The 25957-nt window shown below is 40.6% G+C and overlaps 2 protein-coding genes across 3 annotated transcripts in view; one reads left to right on the top strand and one right to left on the bottom strand.

The window, feature by feature from the left end:
- The window catches only part of creb5b (cAMP responsive element binding protein 5b), a gene marked incomplete at its 3' end in the record, with an annotated part of 37741 nt that extends 26161 nt beyond the window's left edge, over window positions 1-11580 (bottom strand). The window contains exons 1-3 of one of the 2 annotated variants that reach the window (XM_084556770.1): window positions 11550-11580; window positions 937-1014; window positions 443-536 (exon numbers count right to left, since the gene is read on the bottom strand). In XM_084556770.1, coding sequence (XP_084412896.1) covers window positions 443-536; window positions 937-990 — 148 coding nt within the window. In that variant the 5' untranslated portion in view covers window positions 991-1014; window positions 11550-11580. Of the gene's footprint in view, window positions 1-442; window positions 1015-11549 lie in introns of those variants that run through there. The other variant, XM_084556769.1, reaches the window with a different exon arrangement.
- A 112-nt stretch (window positions 11581-11692) lies between these two features.
- On the top strand, window positions 11693-25956 carry jazf1b (JAZF zinc finger 1b). The gene is made up of 5 exons (XM_084557181.1): window positions 11693-11836; window positions 21496-21568; window positions 22133-22329; window positions 23318-23487; window positions 24202-25956. Exons 1-5 carry the CDS (start codon window positions 11722-11724, stop codon window positions 24376-24378), a joined length of 732 nt encoding a protein of 243 aa, XP_084413307.1. The 5' UTR covers window positions 11693-11721; the 3' UTR covers window positions 24379-25956.
- The last annotated feature ends 1 nt before the right edge of the window (window position 25957 follows it).

Here is a 25957-nt window from a genome sequence, read left to right as displayed (position 1 = left end):
GGAGCAGTTCACACGAGATGATGGGTAGTGTGGCGGCAGGGACATTTCTAGGAATGAAGATCTATACTTATGGATTGGCCTTGGGTTGACACTGATATGCAGCACACAATCTACGATTTGGTGTTTCTTTGAATGCTAGATTAATGCGCAGAACAGCAGGTCAGCTGGGGCTTCTTCAAACCCCCATCTCAAAAAAAATCTCTCCCTCCCTCGTCCACTCACACGTCAGCACCTCAGCATTTTGCTGAAGCGGTGCGCGCCGACCAGAACTGAGCTTTAAGATGACGCGTGTCAAACGATTTACTTTATTGTAAACAACTCGTATAGACGCGCCATAAAGGTTTCTGATGATAGACGGGTGTGGATGAGTCACCGACTCACACCAGCAAACAAACTGCAAGTTCCTCGTGAGAGCGTCTGCATTGATGCACGCATAACTCACCTGATAACATGTTGTCGTTCTTTATGGAGGGGAACTTAAGGGTCATCTCATGTTTGTGTCGATGTATCATCAGATGGTCCTCCGTGGGGAAGCGCTGTTTAAAAAAAGAAAAGAAGAACGGCATAAATGTTATATCTACAAAGATGTGTTCTAGCAACCGATAAATACTCTCTAATAATCCAGACAACTGAAGCCTTAACATAAAATAACAACTATTTTTATTCTCCATTTAAAGACTGATTTTTAAGAAAGCATCGGCCCTAGTCTGACTTCAAACAGCTTGTTCTTCTATAGGTATTTTTACACCTGTGGTTTTATTTACAGTATGTGTTTCACTCAGTTCCCTGCTACTCTGTTTCTCCGTTGTGCGCGAGGCAGTAACTTACTCCTCAGGCCTCCTCAGTGCATACCTCTTCATATTACAGGCAGGTACCTACGTACACACATGCACACGCATTGTGTTGTGTTGCGTTGTTTTGTCTCGACACACTCACCTGAGAACAGCCAGGAGCGTTGCACACGAACGGCCTTTCCTGGTCCGAGTTCATCACTCTGGCCAACGTTTCATAAAACTACAGAAAAAAGGACAAAAGAAGAAAGCAGGGAGGAGAAGTGAATGACTTGAGTTTCTTTGGCAGCACCTAGGAGGAAAAGATACACGTTTTGTGTCGTGCATTGTGACCCGGAAAATGACATCGAGACGTAAGGTTGAGGAAATCCTGGATTCAGTGTCTGTTCTTTTATTATAAATGCTGCATGCACATGACTCCCTAAAACTTACAATGTCAACTAATAGCATTCAGTTGTATATGCAAGTGCGTGTATGTTCTGTATGTGCATACAGTATGGCAACAACTGTAATAGGTCTCAGCTTAAATCTGAGAGAACCACAACATGATGAACCATGTGTAAATTAGTAATCAAACACCAGTGCCATGTTGAAACCACTGTATCAACATGGCCTCTCATGGCCATGTTTATTTTCAATTCAAAGTGAAACCGGGTCTATAATGCTAATCTGGTCATTTACTTCCCACATACTACTTCCCAGTAGTGTTAAAACGTTCATTTTCACTAATGTTACGACCTTTAAATGGAAGGAACTTGAAGGAACTTACTCTAGTCAAATAGCTTCTGATTTGCATATTTTTAGGTTTCCGTTGTCATCGCTTAAAGTTCGAATTCATTTATTCACTTGGTATGCATCTTGAAAACAAGAGCAGCAGTGTATAAGCAGAAGGTGCAATTTATTTGGTCTTAAAACAACAACTTAGTTTTAAAGCAAGACCAGTTTACTCGAGACTACTGCCAAATGTGTACTTTAGGAGCAATAGCTCAGCACGCTATAGCCGTGGCCATGCATCATGTCACATACGAATGGTGCAGCTGTCATTTAAGCTTTAATCATTAATGTGAAGCAGGGGGTTTTCAAAGAAAAAGAGTGCCTGCTACCCGTACACTAATTACAAAATACTAAAATGAAACCGGAAATTCTAAAAGTCAAACACTGACAGATCCTATAGCTACTATACTGTCCCTCCATTTACTCACAGAAACTGAATCGTACAAAGCAACACGCAACGTGCAGTTATTCTCAACTCCAGACTATATTTACACCTTGCAGGGTGTCAAATAAAAAAAAAATCAAGAAATAAGAAGTGCATGTTAACAGCTTTTCCTGTTCTTTAAAGGCTTTGATGTGTACTTAAATCAGTCACTGATTTGATGCATAGCACACGATGCCTCATTAAGATCTTTGAGCCGTGAAGTTTCAAAACGTCTTATAAAAAGTCTGTTCCGTTTGAAATTTGTTCTAATATAGATTATCACTTAAATCAAACTGAGGGAATTACTTGTGGGCTTTTTAAGGCACCACATTAGCAGCACGCGCATGCAATGCAACTTTGCCTGCAGATGATATGCTTTAAACACAGAAAATACAAAAGCTGGTACTGACGGTGTGCTCAGTTTATAGCTTGCTGACTCAAATCTGCAACTTCTCGATTTTAGTCATCGTTTTAATTGTATATTGCTTTTTATTGAAGTAACTATTTGTCTTTAGAATTCACACATACACGTTAAACTCACTTATTTAAATGCATAAAAGGTTTTATGACAGCAAATGAAACGTGTTTCAAGATACTGTCCAGTATGATAGTGTAAACTACCGTCCTCCCGAACACTAAAAAACAACCTCTGCAGTGATGACATACCAATATTGCAGATGTGCAGCACTTTCAGGCAGATGTTGTAGCAGATGTTAAGAGAGCATTATTATTAATTCCCACCTAGGAGCACGGCACCAAGGGACTGTTTTCAGCTTCGGGCCAGTGCCGCGATCATGGCAAGCAGGTAGATCTTCTAGTACGCACATACTCCACACAGTAAAGACATAGTTGGCTGATGTGAGGTTTGAACTCACAAAGCACACGAGTACTTCAGAATTATGGGACACTCATTTCAGACTTTCATATGTGAATTCAGCCTTTTGACTGGTGCCTGGATGACATATGAAAGTGGGTAGGTGTTTAAAAAAAACAACAACCAAAAAACGTCTTTGTTTAGAAAGCACAGAACTAAAACCAAATAAAGACATTCAGGAATAAGAAAACAACATAGCATCATCAATATTTTCTATTGCTCTGTCTCCATCATGTAGCATATCCTCAGTCTGATAAAAACCGAGTTCTGATAAGGGACTGGTAATATAATCGCGAACGCTAGATGTGCGGTTTGTTTATAATGTGCTCTTGGTGATGACTAAAACATCTGCAGTATTTACAGAACTGATACTGCTCCGTTTATAATGCGCGCAACACCACACGTTTATAACTTTTATTATCTTTAGTAGCGACCACCATCATCAGCTCCCAGCACTGCCCCATGTCAAGTGCCGAGTATGAGTATCGTCATACACTGTGTACATGTGTGTCTTTTTCATGGGTACAGACTATTTCCTCAAGCGCAGTCAAAACACTCAAATATTGTGTTATGCTAAGCAGCGCTGTTTTCCTAACAAGCTGTACTTCATGACCAAGCCTGCAGAACAGGGTCTGGACAGGGTCTCTCTGTCAGAGAGCAATGAGCCCTGGTCTCTCTTTCTGTCACCAGTTCACTGAGTCTCTTCTGCAGGGCCCCTAAAAACTCACCTGGTCTCCTTTGGCACAACAAACCTGACCAGCAGTGCTGATCCAAAACCCTGAACCCAAACTAAAGCCAGGATGACAGCAAGTACTAGAAACACATTCCTAATCATTCATGTCTTGAACCAGCATTTTAGGCCACATTTTTTTTAATCTCAAATGTTACATGGAACTTTCGGCTGTTTGTACAACTCTTATTCCCACAGTCGTTTTTTCTGCCTTTTGTCTCGCGCACATACGTGAACATAAATCTCTTCATCAATTCACTTAAAGTGACATCACAAAACAATGAGGGAAAATAGTTAATATTGCAACAAATGCAAAAGCTAAACTTTACCTTCCTGTTCCCATTTCTAAAATGGCACTTGATCATTCTATCACATTTACCAGGAAATTCAAACCATATGATGCATAAAACTTTCAACCATTAATTCTGTGAATGCCTCAGTGAATTATCCAATAGCTTTCACACTTCAAATTATCAGTACTCAACGCCCTTTCCTTGGAAAGGGCACTTGGCTCTCATTTAATAGAGATGTTTTAGTTTAGCAGAGGAAATTTGGTTACACTTTACATTAACTATATCCTGATGTGAGCGAGGGGAAGGATTAGGGTCCGGCATTCGATTTCAAGAGGAACTGGGGAGGAATTCTCCAGGTAGACCACATATTGGAATTTAAACAATATGGTGAGGAAAAGAAGGTTTGGGGTGCAATGGCATACGGGATTAAAGCAAGCACAAACATGCGCTGCAGTTCAAATCTCCTGTGCCCCATAGCCTGGGCTTTTGACAGCACAAGTTCAAGGCAGGATTACGACAATCCCTGAGGCAAGGAACATTGCCCTCTCAGACAATGTCTGCCCTGAACTTCTGCTCTTGAACTGCATGCGTGACAAAAACACTGCTGTGATGTAAACCTCAGTAGCTTTCAATTACTGCTTTCTTCCACAACATTTAAACTCATAAGAAATACAAAAATGCCCCCTCAGAGGGCTACGGCGACTTTAACAACACTCTCATTATTGTTACTGTACTCATAAAAACGCATTTGCACCACTGCAGAAAAAGAAAGATTAAAAAGTCTCACTATTGCAAACTATTCTTTTTCCGTGTTATGATGCCTGACATTTCACAAATTCTCGTATTAGTACAATCATAACTAGAGAAACCTTGAGCACATGAAATCGACAAATAAACTCAATGCAGGTCACATTCCACTGCTGCAATGAGCCTCTGGACTGCAATCACGCTTGTATAAAATATGGGAAGAATTATATGAAGGTCATTACACGAGTTTTCCAGTGTGTTTGATGTGCAGTCGCTGACTTTAGAAAGTTTGCCATTTTGCACGTTTTATACAAATATTAGCAAAGATTTGGTGTAATGCACTTACTTTACTATTTTACTTTGTGCTGAAAGTAAGGTTTTGCTGCAAATGGAAAAGATTATTTATATCACAATTAGTTGAACATTTCTAAGGAAGTTTTTAAGTCATTGTTAACTCTCCTCAACCTCGATTTATAATTGAAAACATATTTTGTTATGGTTCTTGCAATGCATAAGTGGAAAACTTTTTTTTCCTTCTTGTGTTCCATTGCAGGTTTCTATTCTTATTTTTATTTTGCTCAATTTAAGTACAATAACAATAACAATCCTGTTCTTAAATGCATTTTTAAGTTATATACACCCATTTAGGCCTGACAAGACCTAACTAATGTATTATCAACTCAACAAATTAAAATGTACATTTTAATGAAACCGGAAGCCTGCACAATAACTGAAAGCGCGCATGAGACACAAGCGGTTATTGACAGTGCTGTCACATAAACATAATGACAGCAGCCGGAGAGCAATCAAATAACTAAAACATCTTTCTTGTTTTCCTGCCACAAAGCGCGCCCCGTCAGCAGAAGCTCACTGAAAGTAACCCTCAAAATCTCAGCGGTTAATCAAATATCGACTGGCCTGCAGAATGACGTAATGTTAGTCACATTGCTGCTCAAGAGAAAAGGGGAAGGTAAATTTAAAGGAAACCGAAGCGCCAATTCTTTCCTTTGAACTGGAATGACAGCAGAACCGCGGGCCTATCATTTTCCAGACGGTCGCTGGTGAACCGCAGCAGTCCGGGACAAACACCGGCTCTGCGTATCCCGGGATGGGACAGGCATGACAATGATGCAGGGATCCAGCCTTGGAGCGCTAACAGAAAACTTCGCGAGGCATGCCCAATTGGTGTGAAGCGCAATGAAAACCATCCTTTGCATGAACGCACTCCGCGGTTTCGAGCCGCTTGAGATGAATTCCTGCAGACTTGTCTCCGCTGCTACCTGACAGACCGAGCTGCAGCGGCACTTCAACTTCAGCTACGCTCAACAGATCAGGCCGGACGCCGAACAGAGATGACAACGCGCAGGCAAAACTCACACGAATCTGTTTTAAGTGGCGCACGCGAGTGAGCTGCGAACAAGAAAAAGAAGAAGATAAAGAACCATCTCCAAAAGGGACTGCGGTCTCGAACAACAAAAACAAGCTGTTGCATGGAGAAAAGGAGGAGAAAAAGTAAAAAAGAATCGCTGTTAACAAACCTGCAGAGGAGCGTGCATGGTCCTCTGCATGGTGGCACGGCTTTCAACTTACCAAACAAGTGTAGAAAATGTGAAGCAGTCTCTCAGAAGAAACCACGTTGGACTGAGAAAAGATTACAATACGATCTATTTAGAGAAGCATAACGTCACCCCGGGGTGACGTCACGTGGGATTCCTGAACTTCTAAATCATTGCGGTCCGCTTGTAGGCGGCGCGAGCGGGGCGGGGTTTTGCAAATGCACGCCCCGGAGGCACGGGCGGACACTGCTGGTCCTGGGTGGGTGTGGCGCAGAGCTGGATCACCAGTGCTGACCAATTAGGAGGGCAATTAAGCTTACCGCAGGCCGCGTCTTCTTCTGACCGTCTCTGTATGAACTGTCTCTAAGGCAGAGTGACAGATGGAGAAGATTCAACCACTCATTTCGTCACCCGTCACAATAATACAATACCTGGCCAATTCTAACAATAAGATCAATTAAACTGTCGTGATTATTAAAAAAATAATAATTTTTAATACTTTCGGATATACCATGAGATGGATGACTAAGAACCTTTCCAGAAAACTAAAGAGCCTCTTTGAACGAACCAGAAACTCATTTTTAGTGTCTCTGCTCCTCTGTAACATGACTGAAAAACAAACAGACTGTTTTCTCCAAAACAACTTTTAATGTTGGGGCGGCACAGTGGTGAGGTGGTTAGCACCGATGCCTCACAGCGAGAAGGTCCCGGGTTCAAATCCATGGGCCGACTGGGCCTTTCTGTGTGGAGTTTGCGTGTTCTCCCTGTGTCTGCATGGGTTCTCTCCGCGTACTCTGGCTTCCTCCCACCGTCTAAAGACATGCTCATTAGGTTGACTGGTGATTCTAATTTGGCCATAGGTGTGAGTGTGAGTGTGAATGGTTGTCTGTCTCTCTGTGTTAGCCCTGCGATAGACTGGCGACCTGTCCAGGGTGGACCCCCGCGACCCCCAACAGGAATAAGCGGGTACAGAAGATGAATGAATGAATGAGCTTTTAATGTTCACAAATGAATTAAAAAGCATAAAACTAGTCTGCACAAAACCAAAATACTGACACCAAACAGCTAAGAATACACAATTATATGGGATTTAATAACAATCAAAGCTACGTGTCACTGTTAGACTGTCACTGTTTTGTTTTTTTTGTTTTGTTTTGTTTTTTGCAGTTTAAAGAAATTGATCTGCCACTAAAAGGCCCTACTGAACATGCATCATCAGCGGCTTGACTAGCAAATTAACTGCATCTGCAAAACACATAATGTTCTCCACTGATTGTCTAAAATGTGTGCCACAGCTTCGGCGCATTAGAAGAGATTTAAACAGCTCTGCAGCACAAAGCGTTTATGTTGGAGCTCTGTGTGACCTCCTGGTGCCAACAGGCTGTGATTTCTTGGGCCACAGACACTGGTAGTGAACAATCCTCGGCTCCAGGGATTAATGACTCCTCACACATTGAGAAATGTTTACCATTCGCCTGCGACCACTCCACTAGACACACTAAGAGCTCTGTCACTGAAACAATAACGCAGTCTGAAAAGCCCTCATAACTCAGACCCTCTCCGCCTCTGTCTTTTAACCAGAGCTTTAATCAACGTTTATGACATCCTTTTGTCTCTTTATTGCCAATATATTTCCCAACCAATCCAAACATTATGCTCCCAGAGGAGCAGACTATTAAGGTTGGAAAGAGCCGATACAGTTTGGGTCAGTGACCCATACTAAAGCAGATTTGATCTATATTATACTAACCCTTTTATTATTATCCCTTTGTGTGATGCTTTCAGATAAGATCACCTTGGGAAGATAAGAAGCAGAGAGGATGCTTTGTTGTGGCAGGTGGAAAAGGTGAAGTGAACTAAATAACAAAACACGCATATATAAAACACCTTTCCAAATATTTTATTTAGTTAAGAATCAAAAAAGGAAAATAGATGCAGATCTTTGAATATTTAAACAGAAATGGTTAGGTCTGCAGTGGCATCTCAGTGTATCTGCATGGCGTAGCAACACAAAGTTGCATAAATGGTAGAAAAACATGTTTTCTAGTTTTTAAAATGCAGTAATTCACATTATTTTCTCATGTCAATGCTCAGAACTATTACTGTAAGTAAAGTAGTGACCGGAGAATTCTGAATAAAGATCGCTTACAGTGGTTGACCAACCTGTTTGTTTTAGCAAGGGATGTGGGCCAAATTACATTGTATTTCAACTATATTTCATTCCTCTATATTTCCAGCAAAAGGTTTAATGCAGGGGCAAACCATTTTTGCACTTATCAAATTTCTGAGACCATGCAAGCCGTGACTGTTGTGGCAGTGGGGGAAATGTTGGGAAGATTAGACCTCGACCACAGAGTAAAATTTAATAAGATGAAGCTGGGTCGCCTCTGCTGACTGTCTGACTTCAGACAGATCATAGTTCATTTGTTATATGAAGTTCTCTGGTTTTTTAAATTACAATCTTAATCAGGACTAATAAGCTATGCACTCAGAGTAAACTACATTTGCACAGATAAGCCATACTTTGTTGAAGCATAACTGTTATGGTGCATAAACAACTCTCACTTGCGAGATAGCACGGGGATATAGTGACGTACATTTCCATACTTTTTCTATCATTATCTAACTTGAATTATAGGGTAAGTTTATATCAGTTTACATTACTTTACAGAGCTGGAAGAATCTGCCAGAATTGTTGCCTGTAAGAAGCAACAGCTGTTCAGTTAGCTGTTACAGAACAAGAAGTATTGTGTTGCGAGTTAAATTTCAGGACTTGGAAACAGTACCAAAGTTTGACTTTTGAAAAGAAAGGTCAAAAACTATTAATGCTGTTGTGTCAAAGTCTAGTGTGGCTTGCAAGAAACTATTTATTTGCTGCTCTTAATAGAGGGTCTTTAGTAATTCTTCACACTCTGGTCTTCAGCATTAAAGCAAATAAGAAACACTCTTCACTACGCTGTAAAACAGTAAGCTAGTGTAATCAAAATTCTGAATAGGTCTGTGGGGATGTTTTGAAATCGAACTTCAACATAAGGACAGAAAACATTAATGAAAAACATTTGTGTTATGAATCTGGGCCTCCAAATGAAAGCCTTTTAAGAAGAATGGCCAACAATCACTGGAACTGAGATGCTTATTCAGCAAAACATATATGCCGGGAGGTTCCCAGTAGATAACCTCATTGACGCTTACACACTCAAACACTCAACCCTGTGACTTTGGCGTTAGGTGGCCGGTGAATGGTGCTGCCTGTGTGATAACTCTTTAGATTTATAAGAGTGTGGGATGATCTGCTCAACTTTTGTGCGTAAGTATATCACTTGGTGACATTTGTATGTGCTTCTGTATGTAGATTATTAAGAACATCTGTAAAACTGAACATTTATAAATGTGCTCTGGCCGGGTTTTAAGATGTGTCATATGTATTATAATAACAACAACTTTATACAGTTAGAATTTATATCACCAAGTATTTTTGATTAGGTTATAGAGCAGTGATGCCATTGTTTTGTTTATTTCTTCATAATTCATACCGGACTCCAAAAGACTTTTGTTATATTGGAACATACTTAATTATAAATAAACATCCTGATGATCTGAAATAAATTCATAGGGGACTTATTTTCATTACATTTTAATTCAATAGAATGACTTTCAGCTCTGTGTGAAACTGTAGAAGCCAGGGGGATTCAGATGCCTCTCTTCACTGTAACATGTGGGAGTGAGGAAATATGTTATTGGTGTAGCTCAAACTTGTTGGAACGTTCACTGAGAGCGAAAGGGTTTGGTCACTTACCAGCAGCTGTAGAAACGTGACTTTTCCTGCATGTGTTTCCACACTGAGGTTAAACAACCTATTCAGTAAAACCTAAACACATCTATTACCTCATCTACATTTATGAGCTGTAACTAATTGAAGAGTAATCACGAGCTGAAACTATACCCATCAAGCAAAACCATCAATAAATATTAGAGGATGTGCAATGCCAGCATTTTAAATGAAAGTCATCAGCTTCCCCAAACAAGAGGCTGAGCGTGATGTAATGCTTTCAAAGCAACATCCCACAGTGTTCTCAGGCTTAACTGGAAAAATAGTTCTGCCATCACTGTGGTGCCTGGTCTGAAACAGGGCAAATGATTACCCATTACACCACCACCAAGCACAGAGCTCAAAGTTGCTGCACAGTCAATGCATGCAGACAAGAAATTAAATGGAGATAGGTGAAGTTTGAAAATTATTACTGAGGTTTTGGCATTTCTGGCCAGTTTACAGTAGATGCACAGAGTGCTCAGTGTCTCAACACCAGTTATATGTATTCTTACACATCCATTGTGGAAACATCTGTTTCTGCCTTCAAGTGATAGCAGCACTCCATCTGTGCTACACAATAGGTGTTCTTTTCTAGCTTGTCTCCAGTCAACCGAATGACACATGAAAAACTCTTGATGGAAGTGAAAGCGAGCAGAAATAACATCAGGCAGATGCTTGGAGCCTTTTGTACTTGTAGAGGTGAAAGTGCTCTTTCTGAGGACTTATTATCTTTATATATGCAACAACAATACTGGGAAGTTTGTGAAAGTCTCAGCAGACTTTTAAATCACTGAATGTGTAGAATCCAGACTGACACGTTTTTATCTACTGACCAACACTGCCACCCTGTGGCCACGAGATGCGTTTAAACTACGTGTTGATCCAGTGTGGGCTCTAAGCCATAACTGTCACATTGACATTCCCCACAAAATACAAAATAAATGGATTGAATACTTACGAGATCTAGAGTCATGTAAAAGTGATATTAACGCAAACATTTAGCAGTTTCGTTTAAACGACACAAACCCTGGCAAACTGAACAGGGGAGGAGAAAGCAAACAGGGATTTGAGGGATTCAACAGGTAATCTGAAGTGATGATGCCGATAGTGTTTTCCCTGCATCCTGCCCACAACTTCACTACATGTATTAAGTTAGACAGAATCATACATATAAAAAAACTACTTCCTCTTAAAACTGTATAAATAAAACTACTTCGGCTGCTTTTTTTCAGAGTGAAATCTGTGGATTTGCTTAAAGTCGTACATTTCATTATTACTAGTTTGTATGTATCGTAAAATAACACTATAGTTCATACTCTACGTTGACGCATACATTTCTATATTTTACCGTCAAAGTGATTTGAATAGGGGTGACCTGTTTGACTGTTTTCATAAAGCATCGTAATAAATAAATTAATATGATTTCGTCATTAATAATTCCAGTGTTGTGGCTTTAATATAACTATTAGTCAAATGAACTCTCTGTCTATAAAAAATTTTTTATTTAGGAACTCTTTATGCTTTTCTAATGAAAGCCCATCAGCCTTACTTCCGGTGTCGCTGTCTCTCCCCAGCTGGTTTGACGCAGCTCGGAGGAGTCGCCGCACCGCTCGCGCCGCCACAGCTGTTCCCACCGCTGTCCGCCCCTGCTGCGTCCCCGCTTCTCGCCGCCGCCGCCGCCGCTGCGCCGCTTGCCCTCATTTCTAAATGCAGCAGCGACCATGACAGGCATCGCCGCTGCTTCTTTCTTCTCCAACGCGTGCAGGTTCGGCGGCTGCGGACTTCACTTCGACTCCCTGTCCGAGCTCATCGTGCACATCGAGGACAACCACATCGGTAAGAGCCGACAAGTAGCGAGCGCCGCAATGGCCGAGGTTTGCAGCTAGCAGACGTGGCTCCGTTAGCCAGCTAGCAAGTTACTTCCTGCGTCCTGACAACCCTGTTGCTAGGTGTGGTGGTTGTTGATGTTTCGGTTGTTCCTATTCACTACTGTATCAGACGGGTATCAGTGTTTACACAGCTGCGACACGGGCGCACCGGCGTGGACACACAAACAGGAAGAGAGAGTTTTTACGCTCCGTCGAGTCGCGCGTGCAACATTATTGCAGTTAATGGAAGGCCCGCGCGCAGAGCTGGAAGCGTCGCGAGCGAGTTAACTTCCAGTCTGCAGGAGCCAGTGAAGCTCCACAGATGACCAGACGACAACATTAACACGAAACACATGCTGAAACTAAGGACACAGTCTTAAAACAAGCGACGGTTGTGTTTATTTATTTATTTTAATCATTTTTTTTTCTTCTAGCTCACTCATTGTAATGTTAGGCTAAACTTTTTTTTCTTTCAAACGTGTCTTGTTACAAATGTCATTATATCAGACGTTTGGTTGTGGCATGTAGTTTTAAGAGATAAAAAAAAAAGACACACTCGGTATTAGTATAGGTTTGATGTTAACCTAATTAATAATAATGAATCAAAACAATAAACCCATTTCCCATTATAAAAAGCACTAAAACTCACCTTAAAGTGTTTCAAAACGCTTCCAAATAAATACACAACTTTATATTGGAACCAAAATAATACAAATGAATTAATACACCGGCATAGGACATGTCTGAAATGTCCAATATGCAGCTACAATTGTGCAAGACTTAAATGTGTGTAGATGTAAATACATATTAAATATTAAACATAACAAAAGAATATAATAGTATGGTATCATGTTCATTGTTTGTTCTGTCAGTCGGTTCACTCGGTGAAAGGAGACCTGCCGTGAGCCATGGCAAAATATTGTTTCATTTACACATAACTAATAAAAAAAGCACCCTTGAAGATATATGATCTCAAAAATGACAGGTCCAAATATTAGCCAATCTCTACCAGTGGTTTTATTTTCTCTCTACTCCATAAATAACCGGAAGTAACCCAATACTTTGTTTAAAATCAGTTGTCTGCTTTTGGTTTTGCATAATTTGCAGCAGATTTCTGCAAGCTGAGTTGTTTACCCTTTTTGCAACAGACTGAGTCATGTATGGATTTTGACTTGTTTCAGCACGCCCAGAAACTCAGTACAAGTTCTTTGGTTTTAAATTGTAGACACCACATGAGTCTTGGTCTGTGCTAGAACCACTACACCATTTACATAGCCTGCTAAACGCTGTATGATGGAGTAACCTCTTCACTGGCTTCAGGGAAACACATCATAACACACATTTCCGGAGATGCACAACCTACGTGCTGCTTATTAAGTTGCTTTAGATTGTTTTGGGGCGAATAGGACAGTCAGAGTAAGTATGGTTACAAAAAAAGTCAAAAGTGGCTTAGCTTTGGTACGGAGATTATAGTACTGTTGGAAATGCTTTTTCACTGTAAATGTTGTTGTTTTGCCACTAGCTTGAATTTTTGGGAGGCGGCCAAAATAATCACTGTACCTGGTGCTATACCGGTGTTTGGTTATTAGGAGAACTGAGACAAAACCATGTCACACACTGACATTCATGCCCATTGTAACTAGTGTCTCATAGATTCTGTACTCTCAACAAAGCATGGAACATCAACACAATCAACAGTGCCTACTCTATTTCATGTGGCACAAGACAATAACTGTAAAGAGCTGTTACAAAAATATTTATATTTATGTCTCAGCTTCGGATTGAATTCGTTGAAATAATGACCAGCTGGGAAAATTGTACTTAATAAGGATACCATTTTAGTTTTTTGAACTTTTTTGCAGCATGGTCCTCTGGTATTTAAGGAAGCTATGAAGCAGTTGCTGTGTATTAGCACCTGGTTTTCCTGTATTGAACGTTGTGTTCTTATTTCAGTGTGTCTAATGAAACATCAGTCACAAGTGAATTTTAATCTAAACCTTCATATGACATGTTCATGAACAAGTGCTAAAGAATTTATTTCTTTTAACTGTGTCAAGACAAGGATGTGAATTCCACTCCTCACATGTTGACACTGCTTGCTCTTACATCTGTTGCCTGCTCTAATATTTTAAACTCTTGATATTATGGAAGGTGCCTCAGCTGCCTCTGTTCTTCTTGTTTGTTGCCTGACTGGTTTTAATATCCCCTGCTCTCTGATTGTGTGCTGTGCATGTGTCCGAGGTGTCAGCCTTAGAAAAAAAATGCCTCCAAATGACTTATTGGGGAATAATGAAGCAATTAGTTGGCTCGAAGTGGAAAAACCTAGCTGCCCCCCTCCTTTGTCTGCCGGCCTGTGCTCACTCTGAGAAGTGCGAAATCTTGCGCGTTGTGCCAAGTGCCTGTGAAGCATAATTACAGAGAGGGTGCTTGATTTGGCATGTCTTCCTCCTCATCTGGTGGCCTGCTGCTTAAAGCACATTCTCCTTTATAATTAGGCGCCTGGAAAACAAGCACACATTCTTGTCCCTGAGTTGTCCAGCCATCCTGCTGGTTGGTTATGTGGACAAGAGGTGGCGCTGCTCTGCTACTGGTTGAGAGAGACATGCCTGGACTGTACTGAGAGACATATCGTGGATATTATTGGCCAAAAGTACTTCCTTGACTCATACAAGTAACACAGATCAAAGGACACAGCTTTAGTAAAACACACTGAAAAGATTAACTGACAAATAATTGGGGAAATATAATTTTAAATTTAAGGAATGCTTCTCACCTGCCAATTTATTAGATTCAAACCCATTCTTTGGTTACACTGATGCACTAAATCCCCCTTCAAGATTGTTATAATGTTCAGTTTATACTCAAATGATGTAAGTGGTAATTGAACTGTATGATCATTTTGGAGGATGACGTTTGTGTTAAACTGGATTTAGTTAAGTACAAAAGTGTTTCTGTTATGCAGCTTAGTCCACTGACAAAAACTGGGTTGTCAAAATGATAGAAACATTTTGGTACAACACAATAGAATTCAACAGTTCTACAAACCACAGCCTCCAAAATGAAAACACAGTTGAATTAACAGCTCTCTCAGTTATATTTAACAAATGCTCAACACCATAACCTTTATGAAGCCAAGATTCAGTGCAAGACTGAATATGTTTCCACTAGTGTACCTAATAAACTGGAAAGTTAGTGTATCCTAATCTTTCCATATTATTTTATAGCCATACTTCAGTGGAGAATGTGATTATATTAATTTAATTCATCAAAATTGAATCAGATTAAAAGCTTATAAAATCTTAATTTACACTTGAACACGGACAGCACTGTGGAAACTCGTCATGCCTTTATTTTTATCTTATCTGGTGAAACAAATATCCAGAAAAAAATAGTATAATAAATATCAACCTTTTTTTTTTTTTTTTAGCATGCATCAGTGATAAACTCAAAATGGGGGTGCTATTGTGTGTCCGTCGTCAAGGCAGCACATTCATGTTGATAACAAGGCGTTGTCCACTTCAGCATTTTCTGAACAATTTCTGCTAACTTTAGCACATCCGAATAAGGCCCTTCAGGACCCAAGTAAATGTTTAACACCGAGACTGATGCTTAATAGAGCTCCTCAATGACCTGGTAGTCTTGTGTAAGAGCTGCACACACCTAGCTACTTAAATGTTTACTTTGTCACTGAGCGACCAGGCCGCTGTAGAAGCAAATAGTGATCATGTTATTTAGACCTGTGAGTGTGTGCGTGCTGCTAGGAACTGGCGCACTGATGGCCTGAAGTGTCCAGGCGCAGCAACAATGGGTCTGTTTGTTGCCAATCCTCACTGGAGGCCCATTTAGTAAATTTTGCTATGCACCCCCCAAAATCTGCGCGGAAGCAATAAATTTGGGAACAGTAACTAGTTCCCTGATCTGTGCACCTGGCGGGCCTAATTACATTTCCCCATCCCCCCGACACTGCCGCTCCTGTTCCTGTGTGGTGACTGCCACATGAGGGGCTCCTATGCTCAATAAAACATTTCCCACTGGAGATCGTGGGCAGCCTTCGTTGACATTACACAATATAGACAATAGACAATCAATTAGAAAATGAAATTTATTTTTTATCAGAAGTAATTATTAATTTCTGAAATGGATAACGTGAAAAACTAACCAGACAAGAGAGTTTAAAATAACACTTTTTACATCTAGGACCTAACTAAAATTTTTAATTCATTTTTATAATTTTTGTCATTGAGACATATCATGGATGTTATTGGTCAAAAATACTTCCTTAACTCATATAAGTAACACGGATCAAAGGGCACAGCTTTAGTAAAACACACTGAAAAGGATAATTGACAAGTAATTGGGGAAATATTATATTAAATGCAAGGAATGCTTCTAATACTTACTCACCTGCCAATTTATTAGATTCAGACCCATTCTTTGGTAACATTCATGCAATCAATCAGAAAATTAAATTTATTATTTTTATCAGAAGAAATTGTTCATTTCTGAAATAGTTAAAACTAATAAACGCTCACCCATATCAGAGGCTGCAGACAAGAGGGTTTAAACGCTTTTTACATCTAGGATATAACTAAGTTTTTTAATTTATTTGTTATTTGTCATGTACTGTTTTATTGAAAGTCTACTGTGGACCTGGGTTAAACAGGAGGCATCACTGGGCTTCTCCATCCTTCCAGAAAAGTAGGTTCGACAACAAAGGGCCTGCAATTCAAACATGACCACTGTCAAATGTGAAGATGGTGATTCCTGTCAAATAACACTTAATGGATTACTTCATTATTGGAGTTAATTTTTCAAGCTAAGCTGACAAAGATCCAGCAGCTCCACTTCTTCCGTTTCTGATTTCTTTAATACTGCACGCTTTGCTCGATTTTACATGAATGTAAAGCGTATATCTTTTGGTTTTTTGTTTTGGTTTCTGTTCGACAACACAGCTTGAAAAGATTGACACTCGCGTTTGATCATTTTGTACATGAAATAATTAATTCATCAGCAGATGGGGAAAAACAGCAACTTGCAATGTGCTGCAATGTATGTAAGTTATTGAATGTGTCCCTGTGTGTTGATCCATGTACAAATGTGTGCAAGTCACTGTCTGTTTTAAACACATTCATAATGGATCATGAATCTCGGATTATAACCACCACGCCGTGTTTTTTCAGTAACCCGCCAAGGCAGCTTACACATGGTGCTTGACTCTGTTTCATTTCCTCCTTAGAGGTCACATTGTAATGAATTACCTGTGCCACCACTCCTGGTAATGTTCCCTGCTGCTCCCAGCCACCATAAACATGTCACCATAATGCTCACCACTCTGTTCTAGTCTGCCCCACAGTGCATTTGGCCATGAGGGTGGAGGGCCAGACACTGGTGGAAATGAGAGAGGGAGCTGTGTGTGTCTGGTGTGTGTGAGGGAGCTTGTTGTGGAGGGTGTTATGAGAGGGTAGCAGGCGTCACTTCCCCTGTTGCCGTAGGAAGGTTTGTCGTGTGATCGTCCCTTGGTTTCCTGTTGCAGACCATCAATAGGGACCAGTTTTGGAATGAGTTATTGCATCGTGTTTTCTGTGCTGATACAGTGAAAGCACTCAGTCAGTCAGTCAGGATTTGGTTCCTCACACAAGTTTCACACACAAACAATAAGTTGATTGATGTGCACTGTGTCTTATTGAGGCTGGGCTGCTTAACTGAAAACATGACAAGCCTTCAAGATGCACATTAAAATAAATCTAATGCAAAACTTTGACTTGAAATTTGAAACCCTTCTTTGACTGTAATTGTATTTAATGGTTTCAATGAAGGCATTTTTTTCCTGATCTGCAGAAAATAATCAGGCTTCTAATATTTAATCCAGATTTTTCGCTAAACTTGGCCAAGTGAAAACTCTCTTTGGTGTGAAGTGCGCTTTGTAAAGAATGCAGAATTTGCAGACAATGGAAACCTTGTGTGCGAATGTTTTTGATTTACAGAATTAAAACGGTGTAAAATGACACATATCCTTAAACATTTCAGAGCAAATTAAAAAATAACCCACACATTCAATGTCTTATATGACATATATTCTTCTACCTGTCCTACCTGTTCTTTATTCCACACCTGACTCTTCACCGTGTGTAAACATCACTTCTGCTTCCTAGGCTTCTAATAGTCGACCACCAAGGTGGACCACCTGTGTAGTTTGATTAGACTGGTTCCCATCTCTACTTAAGGCGCCTTCGTCCTGGTCCCTGACTGCCGGTGGCCCCAAAAGAATAGCAGAGACTGTGGGGAGCTGGCCCCAGCAGGCCTCCTCCCCATTCCCCACCTGAGGTGTGTGTGATTTACAGTGTGTGGGAACATACTGATCCACTGCTGTTTGAGCAGTCCGTGAGAGGGCCGCCATACCACTGCTTGAGACTCATTAGGGATCTTAGGAGGGATTTCTGGTCCACTCATACACACATGCCATTACACACAGCGCTCAGAATAGTCTCTGCACCGCCTCAGGCATTTGGCAGCTGAGTAGTGTCGTAATGAATGTGTCTTTCCTGCTTGGTGTTTCCATGACTTTGGATGGAGAGTAGAGAGAGGTGTGCTGTCCCTCTCACTAGGGATAAATCCACCTTTAATGAAACACTTGCTCACGACTGAGGGCTTGAGAGAAACCCCCTGAGCCTTAGACACAGATTTAAGCTATTCTATCTGCCAGTATCCTAAAACATTTGGCCTTAAGCACAGAATAGATGAGGCTTTCTGTCTTTGACGGCTATGTCTATTAATAAGACTGACATTACTTTGTTGACTTTTGATTTCCATTTGACCTTTCCAGTGTGTGCCTTTCTCTACTTCTGTGCGGTTTGATTTGAGTTTTGCCAGTTTATATCACATTCATGACAGAATGAAGCTTCTGCTGATGTTCTGTTGTGCACGTGTATGATGTTTTGCAGGGAACCTTTAATGAAAACGTATATCTAACTAAGAATATGACAAAGCATCCGGTGTCAACTTCAAGTACTTGAATGTATTGATGTTGAACCTCAGCGTTGCCCTTGCGGATAGAAGATTTGGAGACAAAACTCTTTACCCATTACAGTGAAACATAAATAATAATCTAAAAGGGAACTCCTGTGTCAGCGATCGCCCCTAAATCTAATCTGTCATCCTGTCCGGCAGAATCTTTAGTTTTAGTTTTTGTTCCACACAAACAAAGGAACAAAGGAACACGCAAACAGGAGGAAAAGCTCAGTGCTGTGGAAGCAATAAATGAGTGTGACTCAAGATTTTATAACAGCCTGACAAAGGTGTTGCTTACCAAGAACTTTAATTACACCTTTCCCATGTGTGTTGTATAATTGCCAAAGTCATTATTTCAACTAGAACTGGGCTGTCGTTATTATTAGAAGTACTGATGTTATTATGTCTTACTGAATATATGAAGCCTGTTAAACGCTGCACTGTAGTCATTGTTCCATGAGAGAGCATACCAATAGCCTTGGGTGTTAGTGTTGTGTATAAATGAGCATGTGGATGGAATCCAGCGATAGGTTTAACCACATGGGGGTAGCAGTCTCTCACAGCGCTGTCAGAGGTAGACAGGGCGGCTCAGCTGGTAAGTGGTAGAAAGAGGTTTTTTTTTTTTATGGGGCATCTCTCTTCTCCCACATGGACAGCAGTGGGAAGAGCGTTTGAAGTCAGGCCCGGTTCACCTCAGGGTGTGGAGATTGGCCATTGTTGTACATTTAGCACCGCTGAGCAAGATGAATGTCTGGAGCACAGCATGGGAAAACATAGTATGTGTCAAGTGTGGTCATGTGTGAGCAATGTGGTGTCTGCAGAGCGTCTTTTTTTTTTTTTTTTTTTTTTTTGCTTAAGTGCAACGTTGTTTTGCATTTTAAATAAAACAAGTGTAGCACAGCAGGGATTAAGATTGGTCCCTGCTCCGTTGTCTGTCTATTGTGTGGTGGAGAGGGTGGTCAGGGTTATCCATGATTGATAACAGTTTGTTTAGAGTCCTCCTCTCCACCACTGATTCAAATGTTTCCTGTCTGCAGCCAATGACAGACCCAGCCTCCCTGATCAGTTTGTTCAGTCTGTTGGCGTCACTGGCAGTAATGAAAGTATAGAAAATCCCTGGGGAATTTATTTGTAAAGGTTAAAACTCACAGGTCACTTCACTTGATAGTCACCCTGGTCTAGGCAGAGCTGGATGACATGTTTTAAAAAATAATATTGTTTACGTACATGTGTCCCTGTCCTGCAGAGTTGTCTATGGTAGCTTTGCATTTTTCAATTGTTGCCACAATTCAGTGATTAACAAAAAAACAACCATTGTTTGCTTTACACCACTCATTCCTGGAAGGCTCACTCCAAGCTCACTCATTTTTACTCTGTCGTTTTCCTACAACAACTTAATGCCTACGGGATTTCAAAGAGTGACTTCTCCTTCAGGGACACTTTTGTCACTTACATTAGACACACGTCTATGTCTGTAAGAATCCTTTCCATTAGGTTGTGAGGCACTTAGAATAACAATCTAAACCTGCCAGTGACAGAAACAAGCACTTTCAGTGGACTGTGGACCCAAAACTATTGGAAAATTGGACCCAGGTTTAAAACTAATGGATCTGTCCTTTAAGACTGGCTGGAGGCTGCAATTTACCAACAGGAGGGACATGTCTGATCATTAAGTAAAGAGCACAGATGGCAATACAGAGAGCATCGTCTTAAAATTTGTAGATTATATCCAGAACCCCTCTTTGAAAGTGCCTGTAGTCTAGATAGTGGTGCATGATTGCGCGTTTAAAATAATAACACTGAACGTAGCAACATATCATAGTTTCGTAGTTTTATTGACTTGTGACAACACAACAACCCATTGCATACTTGCACACATTCATTCATACCTGGGATCCAGTTGGACCACAGTCTGCTGCTGCTTGCACTGCTCAGGGACACACCGATGTACTTAAACTTATTTTTTTAAAGCAGGGAGCAGAAATGGATCAACGTATTATGTAGGTCTGAACAGAAGTTATAACTGATGAGTATTTGCTGTAAACCTACCAGAAAAGCCTGGTTTGATTATACTTTCCACTCTGTCAAAGAGTGTCATAAAGCTCTGTTTTAATTGCGCCCCCCTTTAAAAAGCAGCAGAGTCGGGTACCACAAAACTGCACCTTTCTTCTGTATGAAAAAAAAAAGCACTTTGCTGCAGCCACAGAGGATTTGCCTGATTTGCCAGCCTCTCTTAGAGGGGATGCTCTTCCACTCCCAGAGCTAATGCTTTAATGAAAACTGTTCTGCACATGGCCGCAAACCAGTGAAATAATACGCAGTAATGTACCAGATAATTCCTGACAATTGTGCTTACATTTTTGACTGCCTATACCAGAAAAGCTTGTTTTTCTATTGACAGTACATAACAATTCATTATGGTGTTGTTGCAGTACTTCTGATTCTATGACTATACTTGTATTTGCCTTGTCTTGTTTTATTCAGTTTCATTTAATATTTGTTGTATAAGTGAGTATGTTTGAGTATATGTATAGCAAAATGTATGTACTACTTTTTTTGCTTTACTTTTATTTACATAATCACACAATAAAGCCAGACCGCTTCTTTTTGCCTGCTCAGATACAGACCCGTGTCTTCTGGAGAAACAGGAGCAGCAGCAGCCAACATATGTTGCCCTCAGCTATATCAACAGGTAAACAAACGTGTCTCCTTCTCAAAGAATACAGCTGAGTATTTACTCGTTTATGCAGTAAAAGGTTACTTACAAATATCCTCTGCTTCAGTAAGTATTACTACTGAGTCAAAAGAAGTGTGTGTGTTCTACCGACGTTTTCAAATGTCATCTGGTGGATTGTTTAAATGAACTGCTGCAGTATTTCGAAGTTGTTTTTTTATTGCGCTGGGTTCATCCCAGTTGTCTTTGATATGGTGCTAAACAGTGGTTTTAAAGCCCTGTGCAACAAGCCACTGTTCAAGAAGTTCTGCCACTGTCTCCCTGCCTTCACAGCCACATCTTGATGTGGCCATCTCTTAATTTGTTAATTCCACTTTTGCTTTAACAATGTCTGTGTTAACATTTCATTTTTATGATACACATTTACCAAAGACTTTACTTTCCATCATAAACCCCCGAGTGTGTGTCCATATGTTCTACAGTAGCAAATCTACAGCGTCAGGGCCGCAACTTGCTCATTGTGCACGTTTTCACTAAAAAGAGTTTGCAAAGCCTGACCAGATTTGTACCCCACAATACCAGGTTCATGACAGATGCTGCAAGGCGAGAACACGAGGCCCTGAAGAAGAAGGTGCAGCCCAAGCTGTCTTTGTCTCTGGCAGGCGGTCTGTCACGCGGCAATGTTTGCACACCGCCCCGCCACACCAGTGGAAACCTCACCCCTCCAGTCACCCCACCCATCACCCCGTCCTCTTCCTTCCGCAGCAGTACACCTACAGGTAACCACCAATCGCCAACAAGCTCACATCCAGTTAGACGTCTAGGATTTAGTTCCACTGGCACATATGTTAGTTTGGTTTTAAAATATTTGTATTGGTTTTAAATTATTAACAATCGGAACAGTCTTTTAATTTAGATTTTTAGTAAGCGCTGTGGCTTTATAAATTAGGAGAGCAACTCCTCTGCTTACGTAAAGGAAAACTTTTTATGTCTTCAGATTTCTTTGCTGTTCTTTGTTGTTTCTCCCCTGAAAATTTGATCAGCCGTAATCGAGTGTTGATGCAGTCCAAATATTCCTAAAGTATCCCCACAAATCGAGCATTTCATTCCAATTCTGAGTTATGTATATATCCATTAATAGGTTTATAATATGTTGTAGACTTGTGTTTGCTATCCAGCCAATGTGTGGGTTCATTTTGGGTACAGTGCTCTTATCTAGCAAGTGAAAGTTTTTGGTATTAGCTGGAGATTGAAGATATAATATGATAAAGCTCACTTTCAGGCTGTATAACAACAGTGACAGCACTTGTAGGCCAGCTAATGTTGGTTAATTCACTACAACTTACATTCCAAAAGGGGATTTTTTTTTCTTTGTACTCATGTCCTTGTTTCACAGAGTGTGCACTCATCTGGAGTTATCCCTAATTAACTGATGACTAAAAGCAACTAATAATAGCAGCGTCTTGACCCAAGACCTCGGTGAAGTATAGAAATTCTTTCCCATGATTTGCACATTTCAGTCCTTCTGAAAAACTGGGTTCTGTAATGTAAGTAGAGATCATGGGAACACTACCCGAGAACACATGCTCAGATCGGTCCGTGTTTGAAAGCCTGAAGGCACAGAGACCAGAATTCCATTCCCACAACTGAGTCACAAAGTATGCACAAATCATGGCATCTTGGAGACTAGTTTAGGCGATGGCATGTCTAGTAGAGATGTCCTAAGTCATTTACTATTCCACTTTTTTTCCTTTCACCCTCCCACAGGTAGCGAGTGTGACGAAGAGGATGTAGAGTTTGAGGAGTCTGACAGTGATGAATCGTGGACCACGGAGAGCGCCATCAGCTCCGAGTCCATCCTCAGTTCCATGTGCATGAACGGAGGAGACGAGAAGCCTTTTGCGTGCCCTGTTCCAGGCTGTAAAAAGAGATATAAGGTAAGCTTGATTCACATCTGATTAGATCACATGTTATAAACACAATGTCAAAGGATAAAATACTTTTATCATCCCTGCAGAGAACTGATGAGCCCCTGATATATGTACTGTACCAAGTGTGAGATATATGATTTTATTTGCTTTGCGAAATTAATTAAAATGGATTCCCTGCTGCTGACAGCGGAAAACGGGGTCTAGCTGAGCATCACAGCAGCACAAATGCATACATCTAGTTCACTTCAATGATGTGGGGTTTTACGGGATTTTCCATTCACATCTGGTGTGTGTGTGGTTGGGATAAATTATGTGCAGCCTGAGAAAACTGCATTGCTGACGTGAATGACAGGGTTATAGGCAGTGACTTAGACTGAGGTAGCAAGCTGGATTAGGCATCTGTTTAGAGGAGAACAAGCTAGGTATGCAACAAGAAAACATTGGTTTAAGTTGGTTATGTTTTTGTCCTGCAACCATACAACTACACACTATATGACCAAGGTCTGTTGACAAACCAGTCCATATGCTACAGTGTATAGGTTTATTTTGGACAATGGCTGCCTTGCAGCTTGGTCTCCATCAGTTACAGATCAGTGTCATTTCTGAGAGTCCATATTCTTCTCTCCGTGCTGTGCGGTTGTGTTAAGCTCAGCCAAAGCTATATTTGTTAATCTGTTTTTGATTGATCCTGACTGTGTCATTTTCCTCGTCTCATTACAGAATGTGAACGGAATCAAGTATCACGCCAAGAACGGCCACCGAACCCAGATAAGGGTGCGCAAACCCTTTAAGTGCCGGTGTGGGAAAAGCTACAAAACATCTCAGGGTCTCCGCCACCATACCATCAACTTCCACCCACCCATCTCTACTGACATCATCCGCAAGATGCAGCAGTAGAGACTAGGGAGTGACCAGGCTATGTCAAAAACCGTATGAGTACCACCACGACCACCACCAGCGATGGCTGTTTGTCATCCCACCCCGACCCTTTCATCCTCCAACCTGTCCATTTTTGCTCTTATTCTGTTTTGCTTTGACACTATTTTTTTTGATTGCATGTTATAAATATATTATCATTCAACCTTAATTTTTATTTAGAATGTCAAATCTTTATGTTGTTCACAGTTTTGTATTTTGCACATTTAAGCTATCATTTATCCTCAATATCCTTTATTTCCTCTGTGTGAGGAGCATATAGTGCTCGTTGTAGACTAGAGAATGGCCGAGTCACAAGTAGCCTTGTATATACAGTGGGGCTTTCTGTGCCAAAGGGAAGAGGAGGAAAGATTTCAGTCTTCTCACAGAGACTGGTGGCACCATTACCTTACCTCTGCCATGTCAATCAGAGTCTCATTTGCGGCTAAAATGTGACGGGGGGGAAATTGAAAAAATGAATGTGTGTTATTGTCATAACAGTTGTACATTTTTCAATCTCAGTTGTTGGACTTTCCTTTCATATCACAAGAAGTCAGCACCCATTTTGATCCATTTTATTGCAAACACTCGTGTGTGTGGGTGCGTGTGGGTGGGTGTGCACTGAAAGATTATCTCAGGACATTTTTGCAAGCATTTCAGCACCCCGGTCCTGCCCAAGTGTTCTGATAGTATTCATGCTGTTCATGGGAACTCTCCTTCTTGAAGGCCTCAGCAGTTCTTCCTTGTTACTTTAAGAGTTGGAAGCACTTTTTGTGAAAGTTGCCAAACAGTTAGCATTTTTTGCCAATATCTCGTTTCTAGTGTATATATCCAGTATACATGTACAGCTGCATGTTCTACATTGCTCCAAGGAAAGATGTACATCAGTCCTCCTGTGTTTTCAGTATTGTGAGATTTCTGTAAGAACAGTAGTTGCCTTGAATTGTAAACCATTCCAAAAATGTCTTCATTTTGACAGTTCATACCGATTCAGCTGAAGGCAAACAGTCGGTCCAGATTGTTTGCTGTTCTCTGATCCCCAAGTCTTGATTGAAAACTGATTGTCCCAAGTCATGGATAATGGGAAAAGAGGCCATGCAGTAGCCATGTATTTAGGACGTTCATGCTCTCACTATTCTGCTGTTAGGCTGTGAGAAACACACACAGATCATACTTTGTGCCATAGCAATATAATGCTAGTCATCTGTGAAGACCAAATAATAATAGTTATAATGCAGATTTTAAAAAGAAAAATGCCACAAGACTAGGGATTTATCCACACTGAGCCAATAACCTTCACAGCATGGATGTTAGTGTTAAGGAAATCATTACGGTGGCGGTGTTAATACTGCCAGTATGGAGAAAAGTCTTTGATATAGTGTACAGTGAATGTATTGTCATGTGTTAAGTGCATTAAATTATATTTTCATATGTTTCTGAAGTAAAAAAAAAAAAAACTATGCGTGAAAATGTGTATGAAAAGACAAAACCAGAGGTGGTGTCGTACTGTATTTCTTCAAAAAGCTGCTTCATGTAAACTTTTGTTACGTTTAGAATAAAA

Source organism: Chelon labrosus (assembly GCF_963514085.1).
Source record: "Chelon labrosus genome assembly, chromosome: 12".
Lineage (NCBI taxonomy): Eukaryota > Metazoa > Chordata > Actinopteri > Mugiliformes > Mugilidae > Chelon > Chelon labrosus.
Note: the sequence above shows the minus strand (reverse complement) of the source record. Positions and strands in the feature narration are given on the sequence as shown.